General features: G+C 38.9%; 1 protein-coding gene across 1 annotated transcript in view; it reads left to right on the forward strand.

Moving 5' to 3' along the window:
- The first annotated feature begins 548 nt into the window (after positions 1–548).
- Positions 549–13,939, forward strand: part of Ppp2r2b (protein phosphatase 2 regulatory subunit Bbeta) — a 531,088-nt gene continuing 517,697 nt past the window's right edge. Inside the window, exons 1-2 of the mRNA XM_008821625.2 lie at positions 549–800; positions 910–987. Coding sequence (XP_008819847.1) covers positions 791–800; positions 910–987 — 88 coding nt within the window. The 5' untranslated portion in view covers positions 549–790. The remainder of the gene's footprint in view (positions 801–909; positions 988–13,939) is intronic.

Here is a 13,939-nt window from a genome sequence, read left to right on the forward strand (position 1 = left end):
GCATGGCTTCTGGGTATCAAACTCAGCTCCTCACCCTTAGATTGTAAGCACTTTACCAGCTGAGCTGTCTCTCCAGCCCTCTCCAGAAGTTTTCTAAAAAAGGACCCCTAACTTGAATTTGCTCACTAGTTAGTAAGTGTATTTGAACATACATTAGATGTAACTTACTATTAGATAAAGTGTATTTGTGGAAACCAGGAATCATGACAAGCCATAAAATTTAGCCCTACCAAATGTCCAATTTGACTTTGAAACAGAAGAGTCTGTATGGGACAAAATAGGCCACATTTGTCAGAAAACGATTCTTCAATCTTGTATAAACCTGTTGCCCCCATCTACAGCCGTTGTATTTTGTTTCTTCTGTTTCCTTTTTTAGTCTTCCCTCATCTCCAGTATGACTTTGGCAAGTGGTCAAGACGTGAACACGAGAGATGGGCGTCTGAGCCCTAAGTAGCCATTCAATCATGCAAGTTGTGTAACTCAGTTTAAAAATTGTTGCCTTTCTTTTCCTCTTGCCCCTCTAACTGCCTCTTTTGCTTCCCTACAAGCACAGAAGAAAACAATTGAAAGCATTAGTATTCTTGTGAAAAGGGCCAGTCACACAGGGAGCAACAGCAGACTCTTCTCAGCAGCTCTAGGATGCTGCCAGGGCCTGGGAAGGGACAAACTCCAATTGCTCCAGTTTAGACCAGTCCTGGCATAGTCAGAGGGATGAGAGAGAACAGTGATTCAGAGCAGGACGTGGTACTTGCAGACCAACTTCTCCAAGGACTCGCTCTCAGGTTTCTAGATGATTCCTGGTGTGCAAGCCTCCTCTTAGAGATGCATAGGTTACACTATGTATTTTTGGCCTCTGAAGAAGAACAGGGCACTCTCCTAACCTGATGTGTCTCCTTCTGTCACTTTCAGAAATTGAGACGCTCACACAGGACACACTGTGGTGCCTCAGCCAAGTGAAAGGTGCTGTCAAGATCGGAACCACAGAAGGTAGGATAGCTCCCCTGGGCCTTGCCTTCCCTGCTAGGGGGAGGCTGCTGCTTTCAGATTTGAAAACATTCATATTTTGCTATTCTGCTATAAGCCCCCAAATATTCCTGAAAAGTATGCTGAGCTAGAGATGGATTAGTCATTTCTTTCTGCTCTGTTTTCTGGTGAAGTTTGTTTCATTCTCACCGATGTGGCAGTCCTGGAATGAACTTCAGTGAAATAAAAATGGGTTTACAGAGACAGAAGCTGAACTAGGCACAGCTTGTTTCATGACGGTTCCTCAGTTGTAGAGAATTATGCCTCCAAACACTACATGTTATCTCTGCCTCATTCCGCAGTAGAGAGTCACTGGCCACACAGGAAGCAGAGGGTAGGGAATGTGAGGGGCCAAACAAGAATTCAAGTCTAGTCACTTGAGTTATGGGGACATTGAGTCTACATATAACAGCATTTCTGGTTCTCATTCTAGTATTCTTTGACTGGGATGATACATTGTTTTTCTCCTCCTGAATAGCTTGTTCTTAATTCTTGTAATTATGGCTTCACACCCTCTATAATTCTCCCTGAGGATGTCTGTATTTTAAATCTGCTGAGTGATAGGCAATTGGAAGAAATTAAACTAGCACTTCTGAGTGTCGTAACTCAAAGTTTAGCTGTTTTAACAAGATGTAGTAAAGGCTGCCTCCAACACACTTCACTCTATTGACGGTAGTTGTAGATTCGCATATGGCATAACACTGATCTAAAAGTTATTTAATGAATGAAGAATGAATTGTTGATTGGGAGGGTCAAACTTGATATAAACCTGATATTCATAAATACACATAAGCTTTGGGTCACTGTAGAATTTTAATTCTGAGTAAAACATAATTTAAGTAAATTTAATCTGCGTAAGTTAAAGAAGTCTATTCACTGTCTTGCTATAACTTCTTTTCATGGGCACAATCTAATGGTGCATAAACTAAAACGAAATGACCTATGTTTGAAAAGCAGGGTAAAAACATACTGAACTACACTGATAAATGAATGTATAAGACTATACTTTATGTAGGCTTTTCTGGTTGTGAAATGTGTCAGAAGTAGAGGGTTACAAAAGAAGAAACTTGTAAGGCCCCTGTGAAGACAAAACCAAAACAGGCATTACAAAGCCCATACAAGTAAAATAATCTTATTTGCAAATGTTATTATATAAAATTATGTGTTTGGGTTTCCTTACATATAAAAATTAATGTCTTCTAATATGCCAGAGAGTTAATAGACAGTAGATTAAAGAGAGAGAGAGAGAGAGAGAGAGAGAGAGAGAGAGAGAGAGAAACAATGGCCTAGGCCTTAGCCTTATGAATCCGGAGAAAAGTGAAACACAAGTTAGTAAGTTGTTTTAAATCTTGGCCATGACTCCAAATCTCTGGAATTCTCAAACAACAGAGATGCCCAGGCCCTAAGAACAATTGAGCTGGAGGTTTAAGGACTAGGTGATACAAGGCTGATGCGCTCACCCAAACAATTCTGATAGACTGGCCTTTGGGGACTGTGTAAGGCTAGATGATTTATTCCAAGCTGTTCCCCAATGTGTATCTTGGGAATCTTTGTCAAAAACGTCAGGAGTATATATATATCCATGTCCTCTTTTCTATTCCATTGGTCTGTATGTCTGTTTTTGTGCTAGTAACATGCTGTTAGTTTTACTATGGTTCTGTAGTAGAACTTGAAGTCAGATATAGTGATACTGCATTATTCTTTTTGTTCAGAAATACTTATCTATGTTTGGTGCTTCCATGTGAATTTTAAAATTCTTTTTTCTGCTTCTGTGAAGAATGCCACTGTAGTTTTTGTGGGGATTATTACTCTGAATCTGTATATTGCTTTTAGTAACATACTCATTTTTATATTAATTTTTTCAATCCATGAGCATTGGAGATCTTTCTATCTTTTGGTGGTTTCTTCAAGTTTTCTTAAGCATTTTATTTTATTGTTTTAAAAATATTTTATTTATTATTTTTATTTTATGTGTATGAGTTTATTGCCTGCATGTATGTGAGTGCACCCATGTAATGCAATGCTGCAGAGGTCAGAAGAGGATGTCGGATTCCCCTGGAACTGGAGTTAAGTGTGGTTTGTAGCCATCATTTGGGTTCTGGGACTCTAATCTGGGTCCTCTCCAAGACAGTCAGTGCTCTTAACTGCTGAGCTATCTCTCCAGCCCCTTTCGTATTTTAAAGTTTTCTTTGCACTATAAAGATTTTCCACTTTCTTAGTTAAGTTTGTTCCGAAGTATTTAAATTTTGGAGGAGAAGCCATAAATGAGGTATTTCCCTGATTCCTTTTCAGTATGCTTGCTAGTGGTTTACAGGAAGGCTACTGATGCTTGTGTGTTAATTTTGTATCTTGCCAATTTGCTGAATGTGTTTTTCAGGTTTAAGAGTTTTCTGGTGAAATCTTTAGGATCACTTATATACAGAACCATATCATCTGCAAATAAAGATTCTTTCACATTCCTTTTGTGGTCATAGATCTTCTGTTTCCTTGTCTTATTGCTCTGACTTTAAGCACTATGCTGTGTAAGAGCAAAGACAGCAGACACTTATTATCCCTGATTTTAGTAGAAATGCTTTGAGATTTTCACCATTTAATCTAATTTGGATATAGGTTTGTCATATATAACTTTTATTATGTTGAAATATGACCCTTCTATTCCAAGTTTCTTTGAGCTTTTATCATAAGTGGATGGTAGATTTTGTCAAAAACCTTTCCTGAATCTATTGGGATGATCATGTAATAACTGACCCTGTATACATTTATGTGATGTGTTATATTTATTGATTTCCATGTTTTTCTTACCTGTATATATGTATAATGCTCGTGGAGGCCAGAGAGGATGTTAGATCCCCTAAAACTGGAGTAACAGACAGTTGTTAGCTGCCATGTGGGTGGTGGGAACAGAACCTGGGTCCTCTGTGAGAGCAGTCAGTGCTCTTAACAACCAAGTTATCTCTTTAGCCCAGTTGATTTGTATCTCTGGAATGAAGCCACCTTAATCATAGTTAATGATATTTTTGGCCTCAAATTCAGTTTGTAATTATTTTATTGAAAAAATTTGTATCTATGATCATCAAGGAGATTGGTCTTTAATTTTTGTTGTTATTGTTGTATCTTAACTTGGTTCTAGTATCAGGGTAATACTGGCTTTATAAAACAAATTCTATAACATTCCTTTTCTTTTTATTTTATGAACTATTTAAGATGCACTGGTGTTAGTTCTTCTATGCTTTCTATAATTTAGCACTGACTCCATTTAGGCCTGGACATTTTAGTCAGGAAAATTTTTATTAGTGTTTCAATCTCATTGCTTGCTATAGATATTTTTGAATTGTTAAACTCACTGGAATTAAATTTGATAGATCATATGTACCTAACAATTCATCTACTTCTGTTAGATTTCTCAATTTAGAGGACTAGAAGTTTTTAAGGTATATCCTGATGATCTGTAGAGTCACTTTGGTATGTTTTGCAATGTGTTCTCTTTCTTTTGGTTAGTGTGGCTAAGTCTTTGCCAATTCTGTTCATCTTTTAAAAGAACTAAGTCCTTGTTTCACTCATTCTTTGCAGTCTTTTAATTTACATTTCAGTAATTTCTGCCTTGATCTTAATTGTTTAGCATTATCTACTAGTTTGGGGTCGGGCTTGTTCCTACTTTCCCAGAGCCCTAAACTGTATCATTAACTTATTTGTTCCAGGTCTCTATGATTTTTTTTAATGTAGGCACCTATATAAACTTCCCTCTTTCATTATATCCCATAGGTTTTGGCCTGTTGTGTTTTAATTCTCATTGGATTCTAGGAATTTTTGAATTTCCCTATTTCTATGATGTCCCAGTCATCATTCGATAGTGTGTATTGGATAGTATGTTCAGTGTCCAGTGTGTATGTTCTACAGTTATTTTGTTACCTGTTGATTGCCAATTTTATTCCATTGTAGCCAGAGAGTCCAAGAAATTATTTCAGTTTTCCTGTATTTGGTATGACTTATGTTGTGTTGTTTTATGTATGATCAATTTTGGAGAATGTTCCATGGCTTGCTAAGTAGGTATATTCTGCAGTATTTAGTGAAATGTTCTGTTAGGTCTATTTAATCTATGATATTTCTCTGTTATTTTTGTCAGGATGATCTATCTTTTAGTGAGAATTGGGTATTGAAACCAACCACTATTATTATATTGGAGATTATCTGTGTCTTCATATTGAGAAATATTTGTTTTATGAAATTGGATACATTGGTACTTGATTTTTATATGTTTAGAATTGTAATAGCCTCTTGATGCATTGCTCCATTAATGAGTATGGAGTGAGTTTCTTCATCTCTTCTGACTATGTTTGGTTTGAAGTCTGTTTTGTTGTTAGATCTGCAATACCTGCTTGTTTCCTACTTCTATTTACATGAAATACCTTTTACCATCCTTTCACCTTAAGGTTTTGGCTATCACTGATAGTGAGGCACGTTTCTTAGATGCAACAAATAGATGAATCTTGTTTTCAATCCAATCTGCCTGTGCCATTTAGTTGAAGAACTGAGAATTATTCAGAATTAATATTAGTAATTAATAATTCAGAATTATTATTGAAAGGTGTATATTGATTCCTGTCATTTTGTGATCTTGTAGTGTTTAGCATTTTCTTATTTGTTATTTGATTAACTATTATTCTAGCATGGTTTATCTTTCTTGTAGCCTTATAGGTTTGTTTCTTTCTCTTCAGTCTGAAGAAATCCTTCAATCTGTTTTGTAGAGTTGGCTTAGTGGTCATTAATTCCTTTAGTTTGTTTCATTGTGTAAAGCTTTTCTTTCTCTTTCAATTATGATTGGTAGTTTTTCTGGATATAGTAATCTAAGCAATAAGTATAGTAATCTAAGCAATAACTGTTTTTCAGAGTTTGAAAGGCATGGTTCCAAGCCTTCTGGCTTTTGAAGTTTCTACTGAGACTTCTGCTCAATAGAAATTGAATAGAATTGCGACTCTGATGGAACTTCCTTTCCATGTGACTCAGTGCTCTTCCCTTGCTGCCTTCATATTTTCCTTGCTCTGTTCTGTTGCCACATTGACATTTTCTGTGTGTTCACCCAGGTAGGGCACCAATGACAGACCAAATAATTCCACGAAAGTCCAACTTGGTAAACCAATGAGTTTATTGGTATAGGTTAGTTACAATAGCATAAGTGATCCCCAGACAGCTGTATCACCACAAAGTCCCATCCCATCAAGGATGATGACCTCATGGAAACTGCATCATGGAGTCCTCCTTCACGTAACCTTTCACTTCTTTTAAAAAATTTTTATTTATTATTTTTATAGTGTGTGTGTGTGTGTGTGTGTGTGTATTGCTTGCATATCTGTAAGTGCACCCATGTCATGCAATGCCCACAGAGATCAGAAGAGGATGTTGGGTTCCCCTGAAACTGGAGTTACAGGTGGTTATCAGTGACCGTGTGGGTGCTGGGAATCAAACCAGGGTCCTCTGCAAGAACAGCCAGTGCTCTTAATTGTTGAGCCATCTCTACAGCCCCAACCTTTCACTTCTTATAGACCCTTGATCTTATACAACCAAGATCACTTGCAGCTGGGAGAGGGTATAAGGGAGCAATAACAGAAATCTCAGGTGAGGGTCCTGTGTCCCTTCTTTCCTTCCTTTTACTAGGGAGTGTCAATAGCTCCATTCCCATTCCCATAGACCTAGCTATCATTGGGTTCTGCCCAATGGGCTGTCATGTGTACCAGGTCAAGGTAATCTCCACTGTAAGATGGAAATGGGAGAGCATGTTACACTTAGAGAAAAAAAACCATACTATAACATCTACGTATTTAGTCTTTTAACTGTACTATGATGTAGAAAGGCTATTTTCTGGTCTTGTCTATTGGGTTATAAATGTATACTATACCCAAATGGCCATCTCTTTCCCTAGATTTTTGGGATTTTCTGCTACAATTTTATTAAAATATTTTCCATGCCTTTAAAGTGGCATTCTTCTCCTTCATCTATGCTGCAGTTAGAACTGAAGATCTGCCTACCCTTTGCCCATGATTTTGGATGAAGCTTAGATGAAGATTGATAGGTTTGGACTTTATGTAATGGCCCATAGATCCCACATCTCTATTCATTCTTCCTTAATAATTCGTTGTTGCTGTAGTCTAAGTGTTGCACTTTGTCTGCCTCATGTTTAAGCCCTGATACTCTGTGCTCATATTGATCCATTCTATTGGCGAGGCTTTCCATAAAGCCTTTTGTGTGGCTTATTGAACTTTTCATTTCCAGTATTTCAAATTGATTTTTAAGCATTTCTATTTCTAAGCATATTGTATTTATTGCATTCTGCTTCCATACCATGTATTGATTTCCTTATTTCGTTAAGCTATTTGTTGGTGTTCTGTTTGTGTTCATTCACAAGTCTATTTGTGTCCTTTTTGATTTCTTTGAACATATTTATAATCATATTTTGAATTTTGTCTGGGACTAATCTAATTCATTCTCACTGTGGGACATTAATGTATAATTAGTAATTTTCATAAACGTGATGTTGCTTTGATTTCTCATGTTTCTTATATTTCTGTGTTTGGACTTACACATCTTGGATTAAGACATTTGTTGGATATTTTAAATCACCCTTGTGAAAGATTTGTCAATGTTCAAGAGGGTCCAAGTTGTAGAAGTTTGAGGTGTAATGTCTTTTTGCTAGACTTGGGGTCTAGCTCAGTAGACCCAATCCAGGTGTTTTGGGGCACCAGGTTGAATCTCCAGTACTATTCTGGGAATAGAATACTCTCTGCCCAAAAACATTCACTGGCAAAAAGTATGCACACTTTCAACTTCAGTCATTTCTTTTGGTCTTTTTGAGACAGGGTTTCCCTATAGCCCCACCTGGCCTGGAAGTTGCTATGTAGACTAGGCTGGCCTTGAACTCACAGAGATCTGCCTGCCTCTGCCTCCTGAGTGTTGGAATCAAAGACTTGGGCCACCATGCCAGGCTCTAATCATTTTTTGGAAGTAAAGAACACTGGTAGTGCTCTGTTCACTAAGATATTAGTTACTATGAGTATGAATGGAAAGGGGGGGGGATAGAGTAAGACTACTGATTAGTATTGGGATGAGAGAAAAAAATAAAGAAAGGGAAAGTAGATAGACATAAGAAACAACAGGGATAAAAGGAAGGAGAAGCAATATCTCTGGCTGAAGGCAAAATGAAAAGATAAAAAAGTTAAGATATGCAACTAGGCAACCTAAAATAATTTCAGCTTTCAGGGGACTGAGGCACAGAGCTCTCCCAAACCAGGCAAGTCTCTGTTCTTCACAAAAGCCTAGCAAAATGAAATTAAAGAGAATAGAAGAAGAAAAGGAAAAAAGAAAGAAGCAAAAGAACAAAGAGAAGAGGGACAGAATGAAGACGGAGCAGGACAAAGTTGGCCTGCTAAATTGTCGCCGTGTATTAAATAACGAAAGGATGGAGGTTCTGAAGCAGAGAGCCGAGTGGCTTGAAGAGTCTGAATGCCGCTCCTCGCTTACTCACTGGTTTCATTCTTGACTCTAGGCGTTTCTTCCCAGGTTTGAACCTGCCAGTTACACCCCTGGGTGGTCCTTTATGCGGTTCTGTCACAGGTGATAGTACCAGATGAATTAAGTTTCAAAAGATTACCTTATAATGGGAAAGCCAAGGAATAAAAACAGAGAAAAATAGAAGGTGCTTGAAGTTTGAATGAAAATGTGAAAAGACATAAACAGGATAACACAAGTGAGTCTGTGAAGAAAGTCATGCCGTTTAGAACAAGGGAAGGGCCCTTTAAGGAGATGACCTTGCCCCAGCCTCTAAAATGGAATGTACTAATAGCTCAAGAATGATGCCTTGGAGGAATGGGAAGGCAGCTCAGTCAGTAAAGTATCTGCCATGCATGAGCTTGGATGCCCAGCACCCACTTAAAAGTCAGGTGTGGCAGCAAGCATCTGTAACTCTTGAGCTGCTGAGGCAGAGGCAATCTGAGTCCTAGTGCTCCCTTGGCCATCCAATCTAGGTAAATCAGGGAACCAGCTTCAGTGAGACCCTCCCTCAAAAAATAAGGTGAAGAGTGTCTGAGGACCCGTGATGTTGATTCCTGACCTCTACATACGTATGTGCACACATGCATATGTACCTGCACATGCATGTATACACACATGGGCATATGCACACACAGTACACATACCCACACACAAAGAATGATGCCTTGGCCCTTGGAGGGAGTAATAACATGAGCCCGTGTACAAGCTGCAGTGGGGCAAAAGTGATGTTTTCAAGCAGGCAACAGGCCTGGTGTGGCTAAGGTTGAGTGAGAATGAGCACACAGAGGAGAGTAGGTAGGAATGGGCCTTCAGCCTTATAGGTTACCTTGAAGCCCCTGCATTTGATATTGAAATCAGTGGGATTCCTCTGCTGAATGAGTGTGCAGATAATGCTTTCTGTTAGAGTATGTTCTTGGATGGAGTCTGAGGTTCCATGTGAGTTTCCTATCCTGGAGAAGGAGCAATATAGACACAAAGACAGACTCCAGGCAAGTTGTTGAGGTAATGCTGAGTTTTAGGAGGGAGGTCAGTAAGAAACTAAGATAGTTCCCATACTTTGACCTTGAATAACTGGGCCTCAGAAAGAAACATTTGGAATGAAAAACACATATTCATTTTGAATACATTGAGTGTGAGATGGCTGTAAGACACCTAGCTATAAATATGAAGAGAGAAGCTATAAGTCGAGTGTCCCTGAGAATCTGTGATGGAGAGAGAATTGCGGGGGCCTCAGCACCACTGCGGAACTCACTGGGACCATACAAAGAACATCCTATGTGATATGCACTGGGAAAGGATGAGGTGAAGGCCTGAAACTACTGCTGTTTCCTGGTGCTAGAATCGTGTCTAAGCATGACTCACTCAGTTTTGTTTGAGGAAGACACTTAAATATTGAGCATTCCTGATTCTCTGTAATTCTTTTATTTGATCTGCCTATCATGCATATTTAATATAATACATTATTTCATTTCATAAGTTTTTACACTATCATTATTAGGGTCAATTTGCATTCTACATAAATAATCCACTGTAGACATCAGGAAGTATCCTGAGATTTAGTATATGATTCTGTACATAGGAAAAGGTCTGATTATTTCTTGGTGTAGTTTCTTACCCTGTTCCCCTCACCTCTTGCCCCAGCTATAGCATGTAATCAATTTCTTTCTTATACTACAATTCGAGGGTATTTTGCTTGTTCATCATTCTTCGATGATATCTGTCAACACAGGCCATTTCAATTTATTCATGAGAAATAATTATGTTTACTCTGTCTTGCTAAATGGGGATAACCTTTTTCCTTTCCCTTTGTCTGAAAAGCTTTCTCATGTGCAAGGAAGGATGAGGTGTTCTATTGATTTAGATTTCTAATGAGAGAAAAACATCAATTTGGCTGTCAATGTGAGGTGCATTCCACATACCTTAGCATAAAAGCTGAATGCTGTGAGTGACTTCCTGGCAAAGAAGAGCCTTCTGCTGATAACATTTGCAAGAATGTCTTATCTCTGCACCGATGTTTAAGAATCTCAAGGGTAGCAGAAACAATTTTTCGTATTCCCTTCAGTGATTGTGACTCTGCCTGGCACCATAAAAGAAAAGTACTGATTGGGTTGTTTCAAAGCAGAATGAATACTTAAGGCCTCACCCTCATTTCACAGAAGAAGCCAGTGATTGACAATAACCTTTCCCAGATGTTTGATTGTGGCGTCACCCCACAGAGCCAAGTCTAAACGATGTAAAACAGAGCCTTTCTTGCCTTCTACTTCCTTTGCCCTGTACCAGGGTGCAGTGGAGCTTGTGATAAGAATTCCCATCTGGGGAAGAAGAAATCTTATCTTTTGGAAAGAAGATTTCACAATCAACAGCTCCAAAGTGTTATTAATCAGACGAGTACAAACTCAGATTATTCCTAACTTTAAACTTGGTCACTATCCAAGTAGCAACCTTAGACAGGATCTTAAATGATTTCCAAACCTTAGGGTACATATTGATCACCAAGCATGTCAAATGCATATTCCTGGGTGTTACTCCTATAGGATCTGATTCAGAAGATTTCAGACAAAGCCAAAGAACTTGCATATGTCATAGGCCTCCCAAATAGGTCTAACATAGATTGATCCAAGAGATGCTCTAAGAAATTCTATTCCTTCATTCCTTACATCAGAGGGCTCTTGTGAGAGCCAAGCAGAGGTGAGATCTGAAATGTATTCTGTGTGCTTTTAAAAGAAGCCAGAATGCCAATAAATAAGAGGTCACTGTGTAGCCTAGTTCTCTGCCCTAGGCACTGACAGGAGTAAAAACCTCCCCTTTGCCTGTCAAAGGGAAGCCAGGAGTTTCCTCCAGGCACCCAGTACTCTACAAAGGGATTTCCTGTGTGACTTTGCTTTGTGTGGGGCTTCAATCTGCTGGGAGCAAAATTGGTCTGATTATGAACAAGTTGCCATGAGATGAAAGCCCTTTTTCTCAGCTGTGAGGGGGGATGTCCTGATGTGAGAGGGCTCACTGCACACTGCAGGTGGCCTGGTGAGAAGTGGACTCTGCAAAGGAAAGGAAGCAGGTTCTTTGTACCACACTGAGCTCAAACAGCCTGTCCATTTTTAAAATTATATTAGGTGACTAAATACTTCCAAACCAAGAAAAAGCTCCGTGATTATGTGGCTGTTCATTTCACCCCCTTCCCTAATGTCAATTGTGTGAAACATATTTAATTAACAAGGAGAATTATGACATACCTAGCATGTGGTAGGCATAGGCAAGGGAAATAAAACCAGAGTTATGCACAAGACCCTGTTGCTCCCCACCCCTGTGGGCAGCTTGCTCTCTCCTAGGGATAGCAACAAGTGATTTTCATTACAACCCAATGTGAATGTGAAATATACTTGGCAAACAGTGAGTCACCCAACGCTGAGCTGCCTGAGGGAAGAGCAGGGAAGGTTCACTAGAGCAGCTAGTAGCAAGTGTAGGACCTAAGGAACAACAGGAATTAGACAGGAGTTTGAGGCACATGCTTTATTCACTTTACTGGGCTCTCTGGAGAAGATGGGAGGCTTTGTTAATAAGATCACTGAAAACATTCCACAATGCCTGGCCAAGGCAGAGTGGTACTAATGAGAATTCCATTCTTGGGACAGATGCTGGAATAAATCCTTTTAGAATATTATTTCATTTTATCTTTGCCACAATGATAAGATGTGAGGCTGATGCCAGTGGAACCACATTTCAGAGTGGAGAAAACTGAGGCTCAGGAATTTATCAGTTTACCCAAGCCACACACTCATCTAACATCAGTATTGGTGTTTTTAACCTCTGTGACAGATAGAATGCAGCACTAACCAGGAGCTCTGCGAATGCTTACTCAATGAGTACATTCACTCCTTCTATCTGTGGCTTCACTTCCCATGGTTTTAGTTATCTATGGTTAACCATGGTCTAAAAATAGTAAATGCAAAAATGCCAGAAAAAACCATAAGTTTTCACTTGCATACTGCTTTCAAGAGCAGGAGGAAATTTCATGCTGTCCTACTCCATCCCCCCTAGATATTGTTCACCAAATCCATCCTGTATATGTTACTAACCCCATTAGTCACTTGGTGGCCATTTCAGTTTTCAGATCAACTGTGATGGGATCTCAGTGCTTCTGTAAGAACAACCTTTATTTTGCTTGGTAATGGCCCTCTAGCAGAAGGGAGGAAATTCAGTCATGCAATATGGAAGAACAGATCAACTCTGGGACTTTGTGGCAATACTATGGGGCAAATAGAAAAAAAGAAGTGTATATAAGGTTCAGTACTATCCTCAATTTCAGACATCCACTGGGGATCTTGGAGTGTGTCCCATGTGGAGAGAGGGGAACTACCAAATAGTCTTTAGTAACCAATAAAGGTCATCAAACAAAAAATATCACTATTCATTAATATAAAAATGATGGCTTTTTCAGGAGAATAATATAGTTCATTCAAAATAATCCATTGACACATAGATCTTTTCTAATTTTAGCAAATAACGATCATTCTGTTTCTTATAACCCATGAGTTGGAGTTCTAATGCCATGTTGAAAATACAAAAGGAACAGTACAGAGATTATAACGTAGTGGATATTCTTCATAGAGATCAAGAAGTAAAGACAGATTGAGGCAAACTGTCCATTTTTCAAGATCTCACACAGACCAGAAAGCAAATTTTTGAATCCTATACCAGCAACTTTTTTACTGCTCACATTCCACTGTACAATGCGGGGGGGGGGGGGTCTCTGTTCTATAGACATGTGAGTTTAAGAATAGCTGGTTATTGTGAGCATGGAGGCAATGCAACAGAAATCTACCCTTCAGAGTGCTTCCAGCTGCAACAAAACTCCGACAGAGAGGTCTGGAAAGGAAAAGGATTACCGTTCTTCATTTAGTTCTGCAAACATCTACTGAGCATCTATGTTGTACTAGGAACTCTAGGCATTAGAGAGTCTGTAGCAGGTGATGCAGACAACAGATAAAAGAAATAAGTAGAATATAAATATAAGGTAAATGCCTGGGGCAACCAGAGCAGCATGGAGTTCTCTTTTCCTTTTTCTTTTTCCTTTTTTTTTGGGGGGGGGTCTTTTTGAGACAGGGTCTCCCTGTAGCACCAGCTGTCCTGGAACTCACTATGTAGACCAGGCTGGCCTTGAACTCACAGAGATCCACCTGCCTCCACCTCCCAACTGCTGGAGTTCTCTTTTTAAAAGAATGGATGAGAATTCATGTGAAATATTACACATAAAATGTAATTTGAAAAAGGCCAGAAATCAAGACATGTGGATATCTGAGGAAGAGAATTCCAGATGGAAGGAAAAGCTGAAGAAATGTGTGGACCCTCTTGGAGCTTAGCTGCAATGTTAGAATCA

The sequence above is a fragment of the Nannospalax galili genome, unplaced genomic scaffold (assembly GCF_000622305.1).
Source record: "Nannospalax galili isolate Female #2095 unplaced genomic scaffold, S.galili_v1.0 scaffold328, whole genome shotgun sequence".
NCBI lineage: Eukaryota > Metazoa > Chordata > Mammalia > Rodentia > Spalacidae > Nannospalax > Nannospalax galili.